Source organism: Ceratotherium simum, chromosome 31, assembly GCF_057802395.1.
Source record: "Ceratotherium simum simum isolate JZ-2026a chromosome 31, ASM5780239v1, whole genome shotgun sequence".
NCBI classification, from domain to species: Eukaryota; Metazoa; Chordata; class Mammalia; order Perissodactyla; family Rhinocerotidae; genus Ceratotherium; species Ceratotherium simum.
The window spans coordinates 13289231-13312760 of record NC_141930.1 but is presented as its reverse complement, the minus strand read 5'-3'; the positions used below and the strand labels follow the sequence as shown (position 1 = coordinate 13312760).

The 23530-nt window shown below is 37.6% G+C and overlaps 1 protein-coding gene and 1 non-coding gene across 2 annotated transcripts; both read right to left on the bottom strand.

The window, feature by feature from the left end:
- Positions 1-3464: 3464 nt before the first annotated feature.
- On the bottom strand, positions 3465-23069 carry ELOC (elongin C). The gene is made up of 4 exons (XM_004436290.3): positions 22958-23069; positions 12164-12216; positions 10110-10253; positions 3465-3886 (listed from the first exon to the last, which is right to left on the bottom strand). Exons 2-4 carry the CDS (start codon positions 12165-12167, stop codon positions 3696-3698), a joined length of 339 nt encoding a protein of 112 aa, XP_004436347.1. The 5' UTR covers positions 12168-12216; positions 22958-23069; the 3' UTR covers positions 3465-3695.
- LOC147913024 (U6 spliceosomal RNA) lies at positions 4030-4137 on the bottom strand. Its single transcript, XR_015549297.1, has one exon. It is a non-coding gene; the product is annotated as a U6 spliceosomal RNA (small nuclear RNA).
- Positions 23070-23530: the final 461 nt, after the last annotated feature.

Sequence of the window (23530 nt, the reverse complement as noted above, 5' to 3'; positions counted from 1 at the left end):
GCATAATCAGGAAGGCCCTGATTAAAAAATTTTAGATAATTCTGATTGAATAAGAAGTCAAGAAATTTGAATTTTTCTTATCCTAAGCTGTCAGCTTATACATGCTTCTCCAAACAATGAAGAAATAGATCCTATCACAAATAAAGGTCTTAGCATATAAATATATATTTAGATAAATGTAACAAAACATTTTTATATTAAAAATGACTGTAAGCATCTAGTATTATAAAGAGGGAAAAAATTTTAACTTTGATGCACCTGTCTCCTATATGAGAGAAATAACATAAACACAAAACTTAAGAACGATGTGAAGATTAAAACCATAAGTTCTATCTCAAAGCAACTTTAAAATTTTCCCAATTTAAAAAACTTACGGAGGTGGGCCGATCCCGTGGCTTAGCAGTTAAGTGCACGCGCTCCGCTGCTGGCGGCCCGGGTTTGGATCCCGGGCGCCTACCGACGCACCGCTTCTCCGGCCATGCTGAGGCCGCGTCTCACATACAGCAACTAGAAGGATGTGCAGCTATGACATACAACTATCTACTGGGGCTTTGGGGGAGGAAAAAAAACAACAAACTTACGGAGGGGACCAACTAGGGAATGTGGAGGAAGGAAACTGAATGTTCCACAAGGCATTAAAAAAAAAGTCTTGTTTTCAGGTAGAGATACATGAAGTAGATAAAGAAATTACATATGTACCTAATTCAGGATAAGTTGCTAAATTAGAGCATGAATGAAAAATGAGTTTTGGGTTGACCTGGCCATTGCATATACTTGTAAGAAAACAGCACACAAATTTCCTTTTATATCAACAATTACTGATAACCAGAGCTAAAATTGGATTTTCTTTATATAGTAGGTAATAGAAAATAACTACAAAGATTCCAAATCTATCTAGTTAATATATTTAGTATTGATGTGTAATATTTAATGCCTAATCAAAAGAAGCAAAAACTGAAATTTATAGACTATTAAGAGATGCAGCAAGAAAGCTATTTTCTCTCTCGTTCAAAATTCTAATCTGATCATCTGTAACACTACAATTTTGAATTTAAGCAACATCCACAAACATAATCTTGCTTGTTCATCAAAAAAGTAAATGTGATAAACATCACCCTATAGATGTGCAATCCCATAATTTTCTAGATGTGAAATTAAGGCCCAGTAACTTGTTTAACATCACATGGATTAGGCATATAAAATCTCAGCACAAATACGACTGGCCTGCAATTACACCAGATTTATATATTGCAAATAAAACACTATATATAAAAAATCAATGGCATCTATTGATTTCCAGATCTTAAGTGTTTTATCAAACTTAGATATAATCAATCAGAAGCTCAGCTTACCACTGCGAAGTCGGGATACATCCAAGCTTTGTTAATTTGTATGAAATTTCTTCTACATAGACAGGAATTACTAGGGTTAAACACTCTTCTATCTTTAACAGCAATTTTATATTATTTCTCAGAATATCTGCACTATTTTGAAAGAACAATAATTGATAAACAAAGTAACTCACACTGACAACTCCATGCACTGCAAAATGTCTCTAAATGTATTTCACTTTTAAAACGAGCTGAATTTACCACGTATGGTAACCTGTATTTCTCAGTTATCAACAAGACTCTTCAAAAGTAAGGAGACTGTTATCTGCCAATAATAATTGCATGAAAGATAAGCAATATAAAAAGCATACAATAATCTAGACAGTACAAAAATGAAATATTAACTGAAAAAAACAAAAGATTTTGTGCTAATATTTTCTGTGCAGAAAAAAAATATTAGGGAGACTTGCACATAATTTAAAAAGTAAACTAATTACCAAGTGTCAGAAACTGTTAAGGTTTCAATCCTTTTTAAAATAATCTCTTAAATTTAACCAAATAAAAATCTCTGCTGTTCAATCATAGGGCAAGATGTCCTGAAGCAAATAGTTTCATGACTACTCAGAAAAGAAGAAAACTAAAGCTAAAAAGATCAAACACCAAGTGTTCAGCAAACCTTTTAGTCAATAGAGCCTTTATTAACATGCAAGTATCATCTACCGCAAGATACACAGGTTTTCCTAATCTTTCAGTTCTATTTCAATATTTTAAACTTAAGGTTACTTCTGGATCTAACACATAAAGTAACCTACTAAAATTGGTCCAAGTTAAACCTTATTGTAGCTATCACCTTGACCTTTAAGATCATCATTTAGGTTTATAATTGGCATTATTTGTCATCAAATAGCAGAATATAATTCTTGTACTTGATAATCTTCTACACTAAAATATGTACCAGTATGTCTTAAGAAATTACTAAAATATATGCAATTAACATTTATATTTAACTGCTTTCAATAAGCTGGAAAGTAGACTGTTAGATCTTCTAAGAGGAAAAATTACTTGTATAGATCTTGATTATTTATGGTTTTTGCAGTTGCAAGAAAAACTAGTCCATATTAAACCAGTCTTAAAGAACTAAGCTGATGACTTAAGTTTATAGAAACTATAACGACAGCTTTGTTTTACTACTGAGAGAGAGCGAAAAATAAACTCAACTCCAGTGCTCCTTTTCTTATGCCTAAGCACAGATGCTCTGTTATAGTTTTTCCATTTTTTTTGTCTGCTCAGTATAAAAGCTGAATGACCTCCTTATAAGGTTGATTTCAGTAGAAGACCCACATATTCTGAGTATCATATTTATTAGGACATACTTTAATTAATAGAAGATAATTCATATACTATATCAAAGTGCATTATACCATTTGCACTGCATCTCTCCACGTTTGTCATATTTTATAACATTTCAGTTGGTTGGACGAAGACTGGACTAGTTCAGAAAAATCTAGCTTTGAAGATAAGGATAAAGTTCATAGTGAGTCTTTTAAAACATATTTAAATCATAAGAAGTGTAATCACAACAAGGGACTATGTAAGAAGAATGAATATTGCAAAGGAACTTTATAGTCAATGAAAGTACAGTACTTTGGACTGGCCAAAATGCACAGTGCAGATGAAACCAAAGTCATGAAGTTTACTTGTTGATCATGTGGCTACAGTTCAAAAAGTCACTGCTCCAAAAGCTGTACCTATTAATCTTCCAAAACTGCTTTTAAATAAGTTCTTAAATTGTAGCAATAAACAAAAAGACAAGATACACTTAAACAATACTTGCAGTTTATCAAAAGACACATAAGAAATTTTAACTCATATCTTTGACAGTCATAAAAATCAATATTTTGCCTAAGTTATAAACGTTTATAATGCAATTATCTGCATAACTTGAGTAATGCTAACGACGGCCATAAGATCAGAATAGGTTTTTTTAAAAAAACACTAAAAACATAAAAATACATAGCCCCATTATTTACCTGTAGAACGTGTTCATGTATGCCTAAATTTCAGCATTTACTATGTCACCACTGCTCTTAATTTTAAAAATCACATCCAAAGGATAAGGCAAAACCACCTACGAATTGGCATATTTGTTTATTTTTCAATTTGTGAAAATGTCCTTAATTTGTTGATGTAGCAAACAAATTTCAACTCTGATTGCTATGCAAAAGAACAGAAGATAATCTGCTTTGCAATGACCTTTAAAGTTCAATCGCACACAGGCAACATGCTATATATGAAAAAATTACTAACTGAACTACAGGTATTAAATACTGAAAAAAGTTAACAGTTTATTATAATTTATTTTATTTAACAATCTAGGAAGTTCGCAGCCATCAGCAGTTCCAGTGCAATTTCGGGTGCAATTGGGAATTCAGGAATCTCCGTGGAGCTGTTAGTGTAGCGAACCTTGTAGGTAAAATACATGCATACTTTTGATAGCACATGTGAAGGGATCTCTCTAAAATTGACTTCATTAGTTTCGTTCTCGGCAAACTGACCTGTAAAAGAAAAGGAGTTCGTTATAGGCTGAACTTGTCCCTCCAAAATTCATATGCTGAAGTCAATCCCCAGTACTTCAGAATATGACTGTATTTGGAGATAAGGTCTTTTTTTTTTTTTTCCCCTGCTTAGGAAGCATTTAAAAAATATGGACTGCTTCACAAATCTGCATGTCATCCTTGTGAAGGGGCCATGCTAATCTTCTCTGCAATCATTCTGCTTTTAGTACATGTGCTGCCAAAGTGAGCATAGAGACAGGGTCTTTAAAGAGATAACTGAGGCAAAACGGGGTTATTAGGGTGTACCCTAATCCAATATGACTGGTATCCTTATAAGAATGAGAGATTATTAGGTCACAGACACATACAGAGGGAAGACCATGTGAAGACAGAGGGAGAAGACAACCACCTAAAAGGCAAGCAGAGGCCTCAGAAGAAGCCAACCCTGCCAACACCTTGATCTTGAGTTTCTACCCTCCAGAATTGAGAGAAAATAAATTTCTGTTGTTTAAGTCACCCAGTCTATGGTACTTTTGTTATGGCAGCCATAGCAAACTATTACAATGTGAAAAGAATAACCCAACTAGCATCAAACAAAATATCTAACTCTGACTTCTGAGTATGAACATAAAAAAATCTTTATTAAGATAGCATCTGAACATGAAATCAACAATCCAAAGAGGCTTATGCACCCCTATCTTCATTGCAGCATTATTCACTATAGCCAAGACGTGGAAGCAACCCAAGTGTCCCTCGACTGATGATGTGATATATATATACAATGGAATACTACTCAGCCATAAAAAAAAGACAAAATCATCCCATTTGCAACAACATGGATGGACCTGGAGGGTATTATGTTAAGCGAAATAAGCTAGAGACAGAAAGACAAACACTGCATGATTTCACTCATATGTGGAAGATAAACCAACACACAGACAGAGACAACCGTTTGGTGCTTACCAGGGGCAAGGGGGTGGGGGGGGCACAAGGGGTGAAGGGAGGCATTTATATGGTTATGGAGAAATAATAATGTACAACTAAAATTTCACAATGTTATAAATAACTAGGACATCAATAAAAAAAAAGATAGCATCTGAGATTCATTAACACTGAATTTTAAAATTCTAATTCTCTCCCAGAAGTTTGGACCCTTAAGTAGCTTTTCCTAAGAATCCTGGTGGCATGATTACTGAAGGGTGAGTAGGACATAAAAAAAGCCTTTTTTTTTTTTTTTTTTTTTTTTTGCTGAGGAAGATTTGCCCTGACCTAACATCTGTTGCCAATCTTCCTCTATTTTGTATGTGAGCCACCATCACGGCATGGCCACTGATAGATAAGTGGTGTAGGTCCACGCCCAGGAACTGAACCCAGGCTGTTGAAGTGGAATGCACTAAACTTAACCACTAGGCCACGGGGCTGGTCCTAAAAGCCAAATCTTTTAGAAGATTCAGTCTAGGCAATCAAGTCTTCATGGATCATCAGGAGCCCTGTGCTATACTGAATTGCCATGTAAAAATAAATAAGTGAAATACTATTTTAAAAAAGAATCTTTTAAAGAAAGTAAATTCATTGTTTCCCCCTTTAGTTTTTAGAAATATCATGTTAATGAGATCTGCTCATAAGCTACTTCCCTTTGTTTAATAACATTTCATAAATTGTTTCTAGTGATCTCTCAAACTTTCTTTAGCTATATAAAGTCCATATCATTTAGCCTCTTCTATAGGGATAAAGTATTTTCTTAGCAGTCTAGCACTAGCAGCAGTGTGTACTGAATATAAAAGCAGAAAACTATACTTTCTGAGAATGTAGCAGTTTAAAAGTTTTCTAATAATTGCCTATTGCTTGGGGGTGGGGTGGGGAGAAAGGAGAGCAGGATTCAGCAAATAATTCACAGCAACAAGGTAAATTTTGGTTTGCCAATAACTAAAACTCACCTTCTTGAATGTATGTATCCGATATTACCAATAGGCACTTATTAAGCCTTTGATACTAGACAAACATTAGTGTTTTTTTGTTTTGAGGTGAAATTCATATAACATAAAATTAACCATTTTAAAATGTACAATTCAGTGTACATTCACAATGTTGTGCAACCACCCCCTCTGTCTAGTCCCAAAACATTATCATCACCCTAAAATAAAACCCTGTACCCTTTAAGCAATTTATTCCCCATTTCTCCACCCCCAACCTCTGGCAAACACCAGTCTACTTTCTGTCTCTATCGATTTGTGTATTCTGGATATTTCATACAAATGGAACCATTCAACATGTGACCTTTTCGTTTCTGGCTTTTCACTTAGCATAACGTTTTGAAGGTGCAAGCAGATGCACGTTATAGCATACATCAGTACTTCATCCCTTTCTATGCAAACATTAGTTTTGGGCTGAAAGTTTGATGCTTCAAAGATAAAACTCTTATTTTTTAATTAAAGGAGATCAAGCTTACAAAAAGCAAAAATCCTTTAATCTTTATTTTTAATTAAAATTTTGTTGGCATCCCTGACTTTTTTTCCTCAAGTACGTCCTAGCTCTGTCTAATAAAGTCTAAAAGCAATTCAACCCAGGAGAATGAGTACTGCTAGCACCCAGACTGGGGTCCCTAACTACCATTTTCCACTAAAAGAAAACAGAGCTCTTTGGAAAAATGGCTGTTTTCAAGACTGCGGAATAATGTACAAAATGAGCCTGAGAAATCTTGTTATTACAGAAAGTAGTATAGCTATGCCAGCCCTGGTTGCCTAGTGGTTAAGATTCGGTGCTCTCACCGCTGTGGTCTGAGTTTGTTTCCAGGTCAGGGAACCACACCGCCCACCTGTCAGTTGTTATACTGTGGGGGCTGCACGTTGCTGTGATGCTGAAAGCTATGCTGCCATTGTTACAAACACCAGCAGGGTCACCCAGGGTGGACGGGTTTCAGTGGAGCTTTTAGACTAAGAAAGACTGGAAAGAAGGACCTGGCCAATCACCTCTGAAAAAAGTGGCCATGAAAACTCTATGAATAGCAGCAGAGCATAGTCTAATACAAGGCCGGAAGGTGAGAGGATGGTGCAAAGGACCAGGCAGGCAGGGTTCTGCTCTGCTGTACACAGGGGCACTAGGAGTCGGAATCGACTCGACGGCACTAACAACAACAAAGTATAGCCATCCAAGACTAATGTAGCCATATCAAAAGGACACAGCAGCCAACCTGATGTGGCTCCTTCTGGCATAACAATGGAGCAAATAGAGCAATTTGAGCATCGGTAAGAATGACTGCACCGGATTGAAAAACATCAAATATAAAAAGTCATCAGTTAATAATGATATGCAAAAAAACAGACAAAAACAAAACACTATTTACTACACTCTTTATTATTGGAGGATGCTGTCATTACTCTGAAAAATTATATGTAAAGGGAAAAAAGCAAGCATTTATCTTTTCTTTCCTGTACAGACTGTATTTCAGGGTAACCAAATACTTCTTTATAGGAGAATTTTAACCAATAAATGCAGAAGAAATTACAGAATTAGAAAAGTCACTGTTTTGTAATTCTAAATGAAGTAAATCTCAGTAATAACAACAATGAATGCTAAAACCATTATATGAAAGTCTGACTGGGGAATTGTTCATGGACGAATCAGCTTGATAACCCTAGAACCCACTAATCAATCTTGACATTGCTAAAAGATATGATACAATAGGAATACAATAATACCACCTATAAAGTATTCTTGCCTAGAAAAATGAACTGGATTCTAATCAAGCTCTAGAGTTCTAATTATGAGTTTACAAGATGAAACATTAAGTCTAATCCGGATGTGTGTGTACAAATAAACTTGTTTCTCCGTAAAATTGATGATCTGAAAAAAAAGGGAGCATGGTGGGGGGACAAGAGACAGTCATAGATTTTTTTTTTTTTTTTTTTGTGAGGAGATCAGCCCTGTGCTAACATCTGCCAATCCTCCTCTTTTTTTGCAGAGGAAGACTGGCCCTGGGCTAACATCCATGCCCATCTTCCTCCACTTTATATGGGATACCGCCACAGCATGGCTTGCCAAGCAGTGCGTCGGTGCGCACCTGGGATCCGAACCGGCGAACCCCAGGCCGCTGCAGTGGAGCACGAGCACTTAACGGCTTGCGCCACCAGGCCGGGCCCCAAGGACTGTCACAGATTTTGCAAGTGCAATGACTCAATGTCAGGGATATGCTTGAAATACTCTTAAAAAAAAGTGAAGATAATAGATGAAACAATATTGGCAAAATGTTGGTAACTATTGAAGATGGTTGAAGGGTACATGGAGGTGACTATACTATTCTCTCTACTCCTGTGTATGTTTTAAAACATCTGTAGTAAAAAGTATAGAAAAGGAATTGCAAGGGACCCCAAATAGCCGAAACCATTTTGAAAAAGAAAAAGTTGGAGGCCTCTCACTTTCCCATTTCAAAACTTACTACAAAGCTACAGTAATCAAAATAGTGCGGTACTGGCATAAAGATAGATATATAGATCAATGGAAGACAACTGCGACTCCAGAAATAAACCCACACATCTACAGCCAACTAATTTTGAACAAGGGTGCCAAGACCTCACAATGGGGTGAGGAACAGTCTCTTCAACACATGTACTGGGATGCCCACATGCAAAAGAATGAAGTTGAATCATTACCTCACACCATATACAAAAATTAACTTAAAATCAAAGACCGAAATGTAAGAGCTAAAACCATAGAACTCTTATAAGAAAACAAAGGGGTAAATCATTTATAACATTGGATTTGGCAATGGATTTTTAGAGAGGACTCCAAAAAACATGAACAACAAAAAGGAAAATAAATTGGACTTCATTAAAATAAAAAGCTTTTGTGCATCAAAAGAAACTACCAAGAAAAAGACAACCTATAGAATGGGAGAAAATATTTGCAAATCATATATCTGATAAGGGTCTAGTGTCTAGAATTTATAAAGAGCTCTTACAACTCAACAACAAAAAAACAACCCAATTAAAAAATGGGCAATGGACTTGAACAGACATTTCTCCCAAAAAGATATACAAATGGTCAGCAAGCACACAAAGAGATGACCAACATCATTGATCATTAGGGAAATGCTAATCAAAACCACAGGAGAGGGGCCAGCCCGGTGGTGTAGCAGTTAAGTGTGCACTCCACTGCGGCGGCCCGGGGTTCAGATCCCGGGCGCGCACCGACGCACTGCTTGGCAAGCCATGCCGTGGCGGCGTCCCATATAAAGTGGAGGAAGACGGGCACGGATATTAGCCCAGGGCCAGTCTTCCTCAGCAAAAAGAGGAGGATTGACAGATGTTAGCTCAGAGCTAATCTTCCTCACACAAAAACAAAACAAAACAAAAACAAAAAACCCCACAAGGAGATACCACCTGACACCTACTAGGAGAAAATAAAAAAAAATGAAAAATAACAAGTGTCAGTGAGGACGTGGAGAAATTGGAACCCTCATACATTGCTGGTAAGAATGAAAAATGGTTCAGCCACTGTGCAAACAGTTCAGCTTTTCTTCCAAAAGTTAAACCTAGAATTACCTTATGCTCCGGCAATTTCTATCCTTAAGAAAACGTTTTTCTTTGAGGTAGAAAAAAATTACCTCAAAGAAGAAAAAAAAAAAAGAAAATATTAAGAATAGATATTAGGGAGGCAGTAACTTCTACTGATAAAATCTTTAAAAAAAAAAAAAAAAAAAGTTTATTTATTTATTTTTTCCCCCAAAGCCCCAGTACATAGTTGTCTGTCATAGCTGCACATCCTTCTAGTTGCTGTATGTGGGACGCAGCCTCAGCATGGCTGGAGGAGTGGTGCCTCGGTGCGCACCCGGGATCCGAACCCGGGCCGCCGGCAGCGGAGCGCACGCACTTAACCGCTAAGCCACGGGGCCGGCCCATCTACTGATAAACTTTATATGTAACGAGGAGCACAAATCACCAGAGTCCTTCTGTGGTTAAGAAGCTGACCATGGAAACCAACATAGGGAAATGATCCTTCCTATTACAAAATAATCAATTTGGTCTTATTGAAACAGGGGAAAATAACTGAAAACAGGAAATAGCAGAAACCAGTTTTTTTCCTATGCAAAATAATCATGCAATGATGTTAGAACAGTTAGTGTCTCTTTCTCTAACATTATGAGTCACTTAATTCAACTTAGAAACACATTCATCAAATATTAAAAGTGAAGCTATACTAAGAGAAATTAAAGAAATGTACCTACCTGGGCCACTCAACATGGCTTTTATTGTTCCTGATGTTAGTGCATGTTCTCTTTTTACAATAAATTCATGGCCATCAGATGATATCAATTTGACATACATGGCATCAGGGCCTTCACAGCCACCGTAGGTTTTCTCCTCTCCATCTAAAGTAAAGTAGGTAGTAAAATGACTTTTGAATCACAAAACTTATTAAAAACAAACAGGTTTACCAAGATTAATATTTGAGGAAGTCAGACTAGAAGCATTTCTGGAGGGTAATGGCCACCACCATTTTAAAGTTTTTAACTCCTTGTTTTATTATTCTCTACATTTTCCAATGTCAGAATAAACTCTACATTTGAGGATGTTACTTTAGATGAAAATTTACCAGTATTTTTCAAGGAAGTATTAACAATTTTTTTGTGACCACAGGAGCACATTCAAATTTGAAGACAAAGAAAAAATATTCAAATAGTAAAACTTTAATTCTATCACCTGAAATACTCTTTTTAAAAATAAGACGTATAGTGTGTTTATGAATGAATGTTTATATGCCATGTGAGCTCAACTTCCTCTGATAAACCACAAACTCTAAAACTTAGGGCTTCCTTTACTCAGCATTTTACTCTTGATCCATAAAAATACTGATCAAAACATTTTATTGCCCAGTTTAAATTACTGCATGATTGAAGTAATGAATATAAACAAATATCAGTCTTTAAAAATTCAGAGTAGAAGTGAGAAGTTAGAGTGTGTAGATGTTACTCTGCTACCTGCTGGCCCCACTGCCACTATGGTGGCTTCAGCCACAGCTGCTAGCTCAACATAATTTCTTTGTGGGGTATATATTTTTGTATATCCCTTTAAGATCCTTTCTCATATATAACTTTTACAATTTTGTCCTGATAGAATTTTAATTTTTCTGATTACCAATATCTGAGGAAGAAGGTATCTTAAGGCTTATTCTAAAAATTGAGGAAGCTCTAGACAGGAGAAGTACACAGGACGAAGCTGAAGTACTGTTCAGCCACAAATATTCTTTTACTCATTCATTTGTTGATAGTTAATTTAGAAATCCCTAAAATTATGGTTAATAAATATCAAAATCACTTATGTACTACTATTGCCAAAAATGTTTAATCTGAATCTAATCAGGAGGAAACACTCAGACAAATCTAAATTTAAAAATGTCATGAAAGACCTGACTTGTCACTACCCCAAAAATAGGGAACTGTTTAAAGGAGACTAAAAAGACAAATTAATGCAACAAGTGATCCTTGATTGGATCCTGAATTTTTTTTTTCCTGTATGAGAATGATAGTTCTTCCCATCCAAAATTTTATTTGCTCCTTCCTTAACATAACTCTTATCAGAAGTCACAATAAATACAGGTTTCATTTTTTACCCCAGTTTTATTGAAATATAATTGACATACATCACTGTGTAAGTTCAAGGTGTACAGCATAACGGTTTGACTTAACATATATTGTGAAATGATTACTACAATTTTAGTTAGCATCTACCATCTCATATAGATATAATAAAAAGAGAAAGCAAAAAAAAGAAAAACAATTTTCTTGGGATGAGAACTCTCAGGATTTACTACTCTCTCAATAACTTTCATACATATCATACAGCGGTGTTAATTATAGTCATCACGCTGTACACTATTTCCTCAGTATTTATTTATCTTCTAACTGGAAGTTTGCAGCTTTTGACCAGCTTTCTCCAATTTCCCCTCCCCCTGGATCCTGGATTTAAAATAACAAATCTGCCGTAAAGAAAACTATTGAAACAACTGGGAAATTTTCAACATAAACTGAATTAGGAGATGCATGCTGAAATATTTAGCTGTGAAGTGCTATATGTACAACTAAATCTTAAACAGTACAGAAAAAGTTACAGACCTGCCTGTAGGGAATATATAGTAAACATAAGCTGTTGATCTAAACAACTAATTACAGTCTACTCTGACCATTTTCTTACTTGCCTTCACTGATGTCAAAGGCTTATCTTTGAGAAGAAAAACCAGCTTATATTAGCTGGAATATAAAATTACTTTTACATAACTTACCCATTATGTTCTTATGAAATTCTACTTCACTCCCACAGGAACTTAGGAGTTTCCTGAAAATATAACAATGCTATATTAAGATTAATGCTGGAATAGACATATTTTCACCCATTGTTATTTAATATGTCCCTGGTGTTACAAGTTTAAGGACTCTTCTCTCTGCTATGCAAGTGTTTCCCAGCCAGCAAAATATGAAACAGTACCAAGTTTCTGAACATCTGAGAAAAGATGACCACCTCCAGGACAATAAAGTCTAAATACAAATTTGTTGTTTTTTTTTTTCCTTTAAGGTAACTACTCTGACGACAGTTTAAAAATACAGATGCTGTTCCTTAGGACCTGAACTGAACTTAAAGGAGATCCTTGGCCTTAATCATCTTGCATACTGTATCTACTAAATACTAGTAGACACTAAAACAAATATTTGCTGAATGAATGACAACATGATAAATCCAAAGAAATGAAGTAGCTTTCATGAGAATGAAAAAGATAAGGCTTGCTCTCTTCTTATGTTATTGTGCACACCTACAGAACATTTTACTGTTCCATCCTTCTGCTTATAGGCTACCAAAGTTCTGAAATTTAACAATGAAGTGGTAAATAATCTATAATTTTTTGAGAGATCTTACATTTTACAAAATAAGATGACTGCTAAAGGAAAAGGGCTAATGTTTTCAGTAATTTCTATTTTAACAGCATTTCTTCCAAGGAGGATTTTATTTATACCAGTTATTATTTTTTATGTCATTATCAGGAAAACACCATATCCTAATTATCCTGTTCTTTAAGAAATTCCTGACCCATATTTTAATTCTAGCCTTTAGGGAAGGGTCAAGAAAATGAACCACAACATTTTAAAGCAAGAAAGGAGTTTGGAGATAACCTGTGTAATCCCACACCTTAAGAAATGATAACATCACTGACATATAGAGAGGCTGAATGATTTGTTCCAGGTAGCACAGTGGAAGCAGAAATCGAATCTATCTGTTAGTCTAGAACACTTGCTAAGCATGGATGGAAATACTATTTAAAGTATTATTTCTAATGTGTTTAAAGGAGCAGGGGTGATACAACATTATTACCAAAAATTTGAGGGCCTAATAAGTGGTAAATGCACTATATATCTTATATACATTATCTTATTTTAAAACAACACTTCCACAAGGGCATTATTATTCCCATTTTAGAGCTGAGGAAACATTAAGAGGCTGCTACTTGCTCAAGGCTTCTACTGCTTAAGTGGCAGCATGAGGATTTAACCCTAGGGAGGTTTCCTTTAGAGCCCATATTCCCTTCCACCATTCCATACTGCCATGGAAAGAAATTCTGGCTCCTGTGAAAACTTCTTTTCCACTACTGCTGAGAGCTGCTGATATAAATCCTTAGATAGTTGTCTAAAATTTAAAAACAGCATTATGTCATTTTATGATAATAATAGTAGGCAATTAAAAAATTAACCAGTCATTACTATTTTCTTCCATTCATACTGTTTTGTAATCATTCTTCTAAAAAACAAAAAAGGAAAAAAATGCTAGAAAAGCTAGAAGAAGAATTCCAAGTGCCAACTTTTCTATCTGGAAAATATCCAGAGCAAAACATCTAGGATGTTTACTTAACTAGCAGTAGCTAAGCAACCATGCAAAGTCACATTTCAGAAGCTCTCGGGTAGCAACAGTTTCTCTACTGACTTCTTAATATAGTAAATCAGTTCTACCATTTATATAACAATGGTTAAAGGGGGGAGGTAGGGCAGGTAGAGAGACTCCCCATCACTAACAAAGAAGGTGTTAAATCAACATTAACAGTTAAGACTAAATCCTAATTTCTAGGTAGAAGTTAAACATATTTGAAATATGATTAAATTTGGACTTAACCCAGAAATTACCTAGGGAAATCTAAGTTTGGGTGACAAAAGTCTCAGTGTGAATATCTGAACATCTATTCCATAACTGAGCTGTGTTCTAGAAACATGAATTAGGTAGGGAAAAGCAAGGTCCCTTAGGTTGAGGGGCAGTGGGTTGAGAATAGTTCTAGGCAGAAAACACATCAACAAAGGCCTGAGATGTTACTATGCTTTTAGAGTGTTATATATGAACATTACTTTTTTACAGTTTTTTATTTTTTGGTAACAAATAGAAATTCTGGTGAGCCTAGGGCCTACACTGACATCAGGTTTGAATCTAGTATAATTGAACACTGAAAAGATCTTTGAAAAGCTCATCCTTTTTCTTATTTGAAATGTTACCTTTAGCATATAACTGTATCATTACATGGATTTCTAGACTATGTTCTGTTCCATCAATCTGTTTATACCTGACCAATAACCCCACTGTTTTAATTATGATAGTGTGATAAACATGTTATGCTAAATGGTTGGGCAAGTCCCCATTTTGTTATTACATATTTCTTGTTAGGTCTACTTTTAAGTACTTCATAGTTTCTATTATGAATGAGATCTGTTCTCCAATTATTCTTTCTGAAAAGTTATTGCTCCTGTTTTAAAGAAAAGCTTTTAAATTTGGTAAGTTGCTCTTATATCCCATCACCTTCGCAGAACTCTCTTAGTTCTAATGGTTTTTCACTTCATTTGCTTGGATTACCTAAGTAGATGATAGCAATAGCCGCAAATCTACTCTTTGTATCTTTTTGTTTTTCCACATTGGCTATCTACCTGGAAAAAATAAGGTGAGATGTCTAACTGACACCCCTCACAAAAATACACTACAGATTAAAGGACCAAATGTAAAGAAAAACACTGAACTCTGGAAAAACAGCAGAAGAAAAAAACACAAATAGCTTATAGACCTGTATAAAAATGCTCGATCCCAACAGTAATCAGGAAAACACAAACTAAAACATTAAAACTTGCTAAGAATTAAGTGTTGGAGGGGAGGGGAAATGGGTGATAGTGACAGTAAATAAATGGCACATCAGTTTTGCAAGGCAGCTTCAGAATCATCACAAGGTTGGCAATTCTCCTCCTTGGTATCTACTTTAGAGAAACACTAGCATTGTGTGCAAAGGCAAGCAGAAGGATATTCACTATAATGTGTACAAATGAACAACTGAAAACACCCTAAAAAGTTCACCAATTAGGGAATGAGCTAAATAAAAATAGCATATCTATACTTATGAAATATTATGGGGCAGTGAAAAGGAATAAGTTAAATCTATATATGTAACAACATGGAAATACCACCAAGATAAATAAATAAATTAATTAATTAAGAGTTTATTTTTTTGTATGTGAGGAAGATCAGCCCTGTGCTGACATCTGCCAATCCTCCTCTTTTTTTTGCTAAGGAAGACTGCCCGTGCCCATCTTCCTCTACTTTATATGGGGCACCGCCACAGCATGGCTTGCCAAGCGGTGCATTGGTGCGCGCCCGGGATCCGAACCGGCGAACCCCAGGCTGCCGCAGTGGAGCGCCTGCACTTAACCGCTTGTGCCACCGGGCCGGCCCCAACTGTTAATTTTTAAAAAGGTTAGAATGATAGGTACAGTTTGATGCCATCTATGTAAAATAAATGGCTTCTTGCCTATTAATCTCATGTTTTCTGCAAATAAATAAAATACATAAAAATACATGTTCAAAAGTATAAATAACTAGAAAACTGATTTAAAACTGATTTTTAAAAAGAAACTAATAAATGTGTAGAACCAAGCAGCTCATGAAGTGAACATGGTCTGTCAGCCTGATGATTAGTTCTTAACTATATGTAAGAATATAATTAATTTGGAAAGCAAAACAAAATTACATTAACCAAAAATTATCTAATTTTCAGGCCTATTTGAAGAGGCAAGAAGAGAGGCTTTGGCCATGTAATACAAATTGACAAAGTTAGGACGCAATTCCAACCTGTAATAAGACATCAAAATATCCTGCCTAGAATGTGCTTATAGTGTCACTGAATTTATGTCTCTTAGGACGAGTTACAATTCTCACTCTGGCCTATTCAATTTGTAACAATGCTCCTATATTTAACTCTTGCATAGGTAGTCTTACTCCTTCTAGCAAACAGTACCCCTTCCTCATTTTTTCCTCCACTGTGGAATTTACAGTTTTCTTCACTATTAGATACAAGTGCTTCACAGCTGCCTTTTAAGTGTCTTTTTAGATATATTTTGTCTCCCTAACTAGCTGTAAGTTTCCACAAGGCAGGGAAGTTTTCACTATGACCCACATATCCAGCCACAATGGTAATTATGTGGTAACGTTAACAAAGTGAAGCTTCAGACAGTAATGTATCTGCCAGACATAGTACTATCCTGAGCTTTCTAACAGAATAACGTTATTCAGTGGCACAGTGCTTCTGACCAAAATTGACTCTTTTCACGTTCTTCCTTGATGTTGGATTTAATAAACTTAGAACTTTTAGACAACCACAATGAAAACTGTTCTTTTAGGAAACATCTATTTAAGATGATTGAAATGCTTCGGGTTATAGTGAGTGGAGGGAATGACTAGGGAAGGAGATGGTATTCTATTTTTCACAACAGAATTTACTCAATATGAATTCTAATTCTTAAAGCAATTTTTATTTTAAAGACTTGCAGGACATAGCCACCTTTTATGAATTATGATAACCAACATATCAGTTGCACAATTTTGCACCATATAGTGTTAATTATAAATGCAAGTGTATGAAACATGTATTCCTGTATACGATTTCTGGAATTTCAAGGTTCTGGAATTTCAAGGTTCCAGGGACTAACACACTTTTAGTTATCTGAAAATTTTAACTATTTGATAATGTCTTCAAATCTCCTAGGGTTAAAACTTGCTCCCAAACATCCCTGAGCTTCAGAACAAGTTTTGTTCTCAGTGGCAGCCTATAGGAGGTCAAAGAGGGAAGTTCTTTACTTTTACCAAGAGTCTATTAGATCATTTAAAGTAAAAGCTGACCTCAATTTTCAATCTGTTTCTGATGGCTAACAATTAGTAACAGCCCAACTGTTGTCCTAAATGGTCAAGTTTTTACCACTACAATAAATATTCATGTAATAATACCTAGTAAATCAACTGTATTATAAAAATATCTTGGGGCTGTCCCGGTGGCGTAGTGGTTAAGTTTGGCGCACTCCGCTTCAGTGGCCCGGGGTTTGTGGGTTTGGATCCTGGGTGCAGATCTACACCACTCATCATGCTGTGCTGTGGTGGCAACCCACATACAAAATAGGGGAAGACTGGCACAGATGTTAGCTCAGGGCCACTCTTCCTCAAGCAAAAAAGCAGGATTGGCAACAGGTGTTAGCTCAAGGCTGCCCTCCCTCACAAAAAAAAAAAAAAAAAAAAAAAAAAAATCAATCTCATTAGCAGAACCTTGGCTTCTAGTAACTTGCCTTCACAAATGCCAGTTCTATAACTTGCTTGTCATGAATTGTAGGGCTTTAAGAACTCTGATTCGATGAAATCGCTCTGATATTTGAGAACTCTATTTTAGACTGGCCACAAATAATCAATCAGAAATATTACAGAGGGTGGTGTGGACCACAACAGACAACCATCACAGTGATGTTAGGTGGTCCCCGGGCACACTGTGAATGATGGTTCTAGGTTACTTATGTTTTGGTAGGTTATAGCTGTTTCATATCCAATTACAAGTGGCAAAGATGATACACATGACTTTCCTAAATCCTTAAATTGGAAAAGAAAAGTAAATGAATCAAAGCGTACAGCTAGAAAGGAAAATCTCTTCAAGAAATTAAGCTAGGGCCGGCCCCGTGGCTTAGCGGTTAAGTGCGTGCGCTCCGATGCTGGCAGCCCGGGTTCGCGTCCCGGGCGTGCACCGACGCACTGCTTCTCCGGCCATGCTGAGGCCACGTCCCACATACAGCAACTAGAAGGATGTGCAACTATGACATACAACTATCTACTGGGGCTTTGGGGGAAAAATAAATAAATAAATAAAATTAAAAAAAAAAAAAAGAAATTAAGCTAGATGAACTGGATATCCATATGGAAAACAAGAGCCTCACTGCTATCTCACATCATATACAAAAATCAATTTGAGACAGTTCATAGAGTTGAAAGGTAAAATAATAAAGCCATTAGAAGAAAACACAGTCTATGTTCATGACATCAGTTCATTTCTGTTAATTTCTTAAAGAAGATACAGAAAGAACAAGTCATAAAAGAAAAAAATTGATAAATTGGATTCCATCAAAATAAAAAACTTCTGCTCATCAAAAAACAACATGGGGCCAGCCCCCGTGGCCTAGTAGTTAAGTTTGGTGCATTCCACTTTGGCGGCCTGGGTTTGGTTCTCAGGCACTGACCTACACTACTTGTCTGTCAGTGGCCATGCTGTGGTGGCAGCTCACAGACCAAAAAAAAAAGAGGAAGACTGGCAGCAGATGTTAGCTCAGGGAGAATCTTCCCCTGGGGGGAAAAAAAATTAAGAAAATGAAAAGGAAAGCCACAGACAGAGAAAATATTCTCAACACAAATCTGACAAAGGATTTGTATCCAGAGTAAATAAAAAACTCCCAGAAATCAATAATAAAAAAACAAACCACTCAATTAAAAACTGGGCAAAAGACCTGAACAGACACTTTATAGATTCAAAAGTGCTAAAATTAAAAAGCTCAACACTAAGTGTTGGAGAGGATATAGAGCAAATGAATTCTCATATATTGCTGACGGGAATGTAAAATGGTACAATCATTTTGAAAAATTGTTTGCCAGTTTCTTAAAAAAGTTAAGCATGCCTCTATCTTATGACCCAGCAATTCCATTCCGAGGTATTTATCCAAGAAATAATTTGTCCACAAGAAATCTTTTACAAAAATGCTCACAGAAGCTTTATTCATAAATAAATGGGAAACTACTCAGATGATAACAGAAGTGGTGATACAGTCATACAAAGGAATTCTATGCACAACAAAAGGGACGATCTGCTGATACTTCAGACATGGATGAATACCAAAAATATTATACTGCGTGGAAAAAGCCAAACAAAAAAGTACATACTTTATTATTCTATTTACATAAAATTTTAGTATAGGCAAAACAAACTTATGGTGATAGATCAGTGGTTGCTTCTCGTGGAGGAGTGATTAGGAAGGAGCATGAGGCAACTTTCTAGAGTGATAAAAATGTTGAGTCTTGATAACCACTTGTGAAAACTAAATGGTACACTGAGCATTTCATGGTATGTTAACCATACCTCAATTAAAAAAAATAAGGCTAGAGTAAGACTTTTTCAAAAATTTACTGATGGTTTTTCTTAAATTTAGGTATCTTTCACTCAAAAGATATCATCAATCCTGAATGGTTTTCTGCCTGATTAACGTTTGAAGATACTTATGCCGATAATAAAATTAACTCAAATTCTCTGGATATGCAGATGCTAACAGAAGGGCAGTAGGAGTTTGGTAGTCCCAAAGAAAGTAAATTTGAGACTAGGAATCTGTTAAGTGAACAGCCATAAAAGGAAAGTAGCTTTTGATCTGGGACTCAACAGATGGAGGTCTTTTCACCAGGCCGAACTGGAAGGAGAGGGCTATCCAGGCAAAGTAAAGAACATGAGCCCTGTGTGTGTGGGGGGGGGGTATACAAAGTAACTCAGTGTCCTTGGAAGTCCACATCTGAATTTCTACTCTCCGCATTTCCATCTTGAGACTCAGATAGGTTAAGTGATAAGACTTCTGTTTCTTCATCTCCCAAATGAGGAAATTTGGCTCAACTGTGTCTAAAAGTCCCTTCAGCTCTAATATTTCATGATTGAACCCATCTGAAATTCATACTCCCTCTACGACAAATGCCTTTAACTCCCAATCTCTCATCAGTATTATGCAGTCACTCCCTGACACAGCACAGAACTTAAGGGCTCCAGAGCATGGTGTGTTCCCACCAAGGGTCTGCCTCACCCCTGTAAACTACCTCGTCTCCCTCACAGACAGTGATCTTCAAATTCCTTTGTTCTGGCTTAAAAAATATGAGCAAATACTCTCACTATATAGTATGTATCTAATTATAGATTCTATGTATCATAAAGTAATTAAAAAGAACCTTCAGAACAATGGGCTAAATATAAATATAAAAAACAAATATAAAACAAGTTCTGACCATGCTTCATCCCACCATTAAGCGTTCATCAGGACTGGCACCACCTACATCTCATAGTCCTTATACCCTTAACTCCTACCCTCTCCTCTGATGTAGCTTCCCACCCAAAGCCCAATCCCCGCCAAATCCAATTCTCTGCCTAGCTCGGGCCTCCACCAAAGAGCTGAATGTGGCTGGAGAAAAGACACAACCATTTGATTGGTCTCAACTTTAAATTTATGACCATACACTTTAAATAGGCACTTGGCATTATAGTGATCCTCCTAGTACACTGGCTTTCCTACTCTGAAAAATTTATACAGCTTCTCCTCAACTTCCAACACCTTCTCCTCTCTGCCTTCACAACTTCACTTATTTCGTCAAGAAAACAGACACAAATCACTTCAATTGCCTTGTCTTTCCACTTTCATCCTACCTGCATCTTCATACCATTTACTCTGTCCTCCCTCCTGTTTCAAACTGAGGAAAAACCATCCTTCCTATCCAAGGCCAACCTTTCCACTTCAGCACAGCTATCCATGAACTTTGTCCTGCCATTATTCCCATCAACACACGGAAACGCTGTAACATCATCACTACCATCCACTTCTCCTTAACCCACTCTGATCAGACTTTTGGCCCACTAGCCCACTCAAACGGACCCCTTTTCAACCACTTTACTTGGTCACGTGGTCAATTTTTGATCCTCATCTTACTCTTAGCAGAGTTTTACAGCTGACTACTCCCTCTTACCCAAAACATTTTCTTCCCTTAGTATTACAGATGCTACACCCTCCTGGCGTTTCTGCTTCCATCACTGCTCCTCTTCTGACCAGAGTGCTCCCATCTGTCCTCTTCTCCATTAACACTCTCTACTTGATGTCCTCCAGTCCAGAGATTTAAATATCACCCATAAAATATCACCTATCTCCTTAGCCCAACTGCTTGCCTGAGCAACAGTCATGGATATCCAACTTGCCTACTGCACCTACTCTGAGCTGTATAATAGTTTCAAACTGAGTATGTCCTATACAGAACCCCTGTGTATTCTTCATAAACCAGCACAACCCCCCCCAGTCTTCCTTATTTCAGTAAATGGCACTACTGTTCATCCAGACGCTCAGACAAAACAGTGGATTCCTCAAAAAAAATTTTTTTGTTGTAAGGGTGAAGGCAGGACCCTTTGGCTCCATCCTCAAATTACATTCCAAATAAGACCACTTCTCACTAACTTTCAAGTCTACATCTCTAGTTCAAGCCACCATATCTCAACTGGACTATTACAAGCTTCCATAGGAGCTGGTTTCTCCACTTTCCTCCAACTTGGTCTGTTCGTCACCCAGCAACTAGTCATCAAAAGCATAAGTCAGATGTCACTCCCCTGCACAAAATCCTCTAATGGCTTCTCATTACAGAGAGAAAAAGGACTATAAAGTTCCATCTTATTTAGTCCTTGCTAACCACTCTGATCTCATCTCCCATCACTCTTCCTTCACTATGCTCCAACCACACAGGTCTTCTTAGTTTAATATTCATTCTTCCCTTAAGGTCTTTGTATTCGCAGTTACTGCTATCTTAAAAGCTCTCCCCTCAGAGCTTCCTTATCATTTAGGTCTCTAGGCAAAAACATTAACTCATCAGCTGTTGTAATTATATTACAGAATTACTTAACTCATCAGCTGTTGTAATTATATTATAGAATTACCATAAGGTAATGAAATTGACATTCTCCATTTGGAATAAATTTATACATATATTTCGGAACGGTAGATAGTTATCAGATAAACTTCATACTTAAGAAAAAAATGGATAGCTATTTAAAAATTAAAAATGAACTCAAAAATCATTACTGGCAATAAACACTTAATAAATATCCACGATGACAGAGACCATGGCTGTTTCCTTACTATGGCATCTCCCGAATGAATGAAATCCACCATGAACTGTGATGTTTCAACATCATGAACGATATAATAATTATAACGAAAATTAGATCAGAGAGTTATTTTAGTCCACTTAGAAAAAGAAACAACTGTCTGGGGATCGAAAAGCAAATTTGGCAATTTGAAAATGAGATTTTAAAACTCCAAAGGATTTCGGTTGTTTTCTACACTGAAGGCGACGCAGAGTAGAAATACTAACCCTAATGACACGGACTCCACACTTACATGTCACTAACGAAGTTTTAGTTCCATAAGACAACCTAAACGGCCACTGTGCCTGACACTAGATACCTCCTTTCAGACAAGACTGGTAGATGCACAACAGCCCCAAACCACCAAGTCGAGAAGAGATCGCCCATGAAGCTGCCCAGAAGGTAAACTTCTCGCGGTCCTACAGATGGAAAGAGCGAGGACCCTCTCCTGTGCCTAGGGACTGACTCAAAGAAAAGGACGAATCAGAGGGCACAGGAGGAAAGCAAAAAGGAAAAGCGACAAGGCTGCCATGCTCCGAACTCCACCCTCCCTGCGCTCAGCCCAAAAAAGGCCCGGTCTCGCCGGCCGCCGCCCCTCCTTCCACCCTTTTCCAAGCCCACCGAGCGGCGCCAGGAGAGGTCCCGCCGCCCTCTTCTCCCCTCCCCCAAACCAGGAGCTGAGGAGGCCCGGGGAGGTGAAGAGCTTCCGTTCCTTCCCCGCCCAAATGGGAAGGGGTGGGAAGTGGGAGTGCGAGCGCGCCCAGTGCGGGCCTCCCTCGTCCTCCACGCGGACCCAGAGCTCTGTCCCCACCCCAGCCCGAGACTCACTCGTCAGCCCCACGGCCACCGCAACCACCGTACCGGGTCCCCGTGCACCGCCACAGCCCTATTCCAGGGCCGCCCCCCCACCCCAGCTGCCTGCCGCCGTGGCTTCCGGGGCAGTTGGAGGAATCACTTCCGCCGGGTCACAGACGCTTTTTACCGCACGCGGGAGATTAGTACCTGATGAGGCGGGGACTCCCCGAGTCGGCCGCCCGCTTCCGTCTACAGGAAGTGCGCAACGCCTCCCCCTCCCTCCTCCCACAGCACCGCAGGCCAGCCTGGGAGGGCAGCGGTCACTGGCAAATCTCGACCAATCCGATTCTGGGTCTTCTGATTCCCAGCATGCAGCACCGACTCTCATCCGATTTCCGAAGGGACAGCGCCTTCAAAGAGGGGCTCGGGCGTCCGAGGCAGCACTGCATCCTGGGATTTGTAGTTTCTCCGGCGTACTGTGGGTGTTTGGCCGAGGCAGCACTGCATCCTGGGACTTGTAGTCTCACGCTGGGTGTTAGGATTTTGGTAACTTTAGAGGTTGTCCCCGCCTCTCGTGTGAGGGTGCGCCGGGCGGTCGGAGAGACT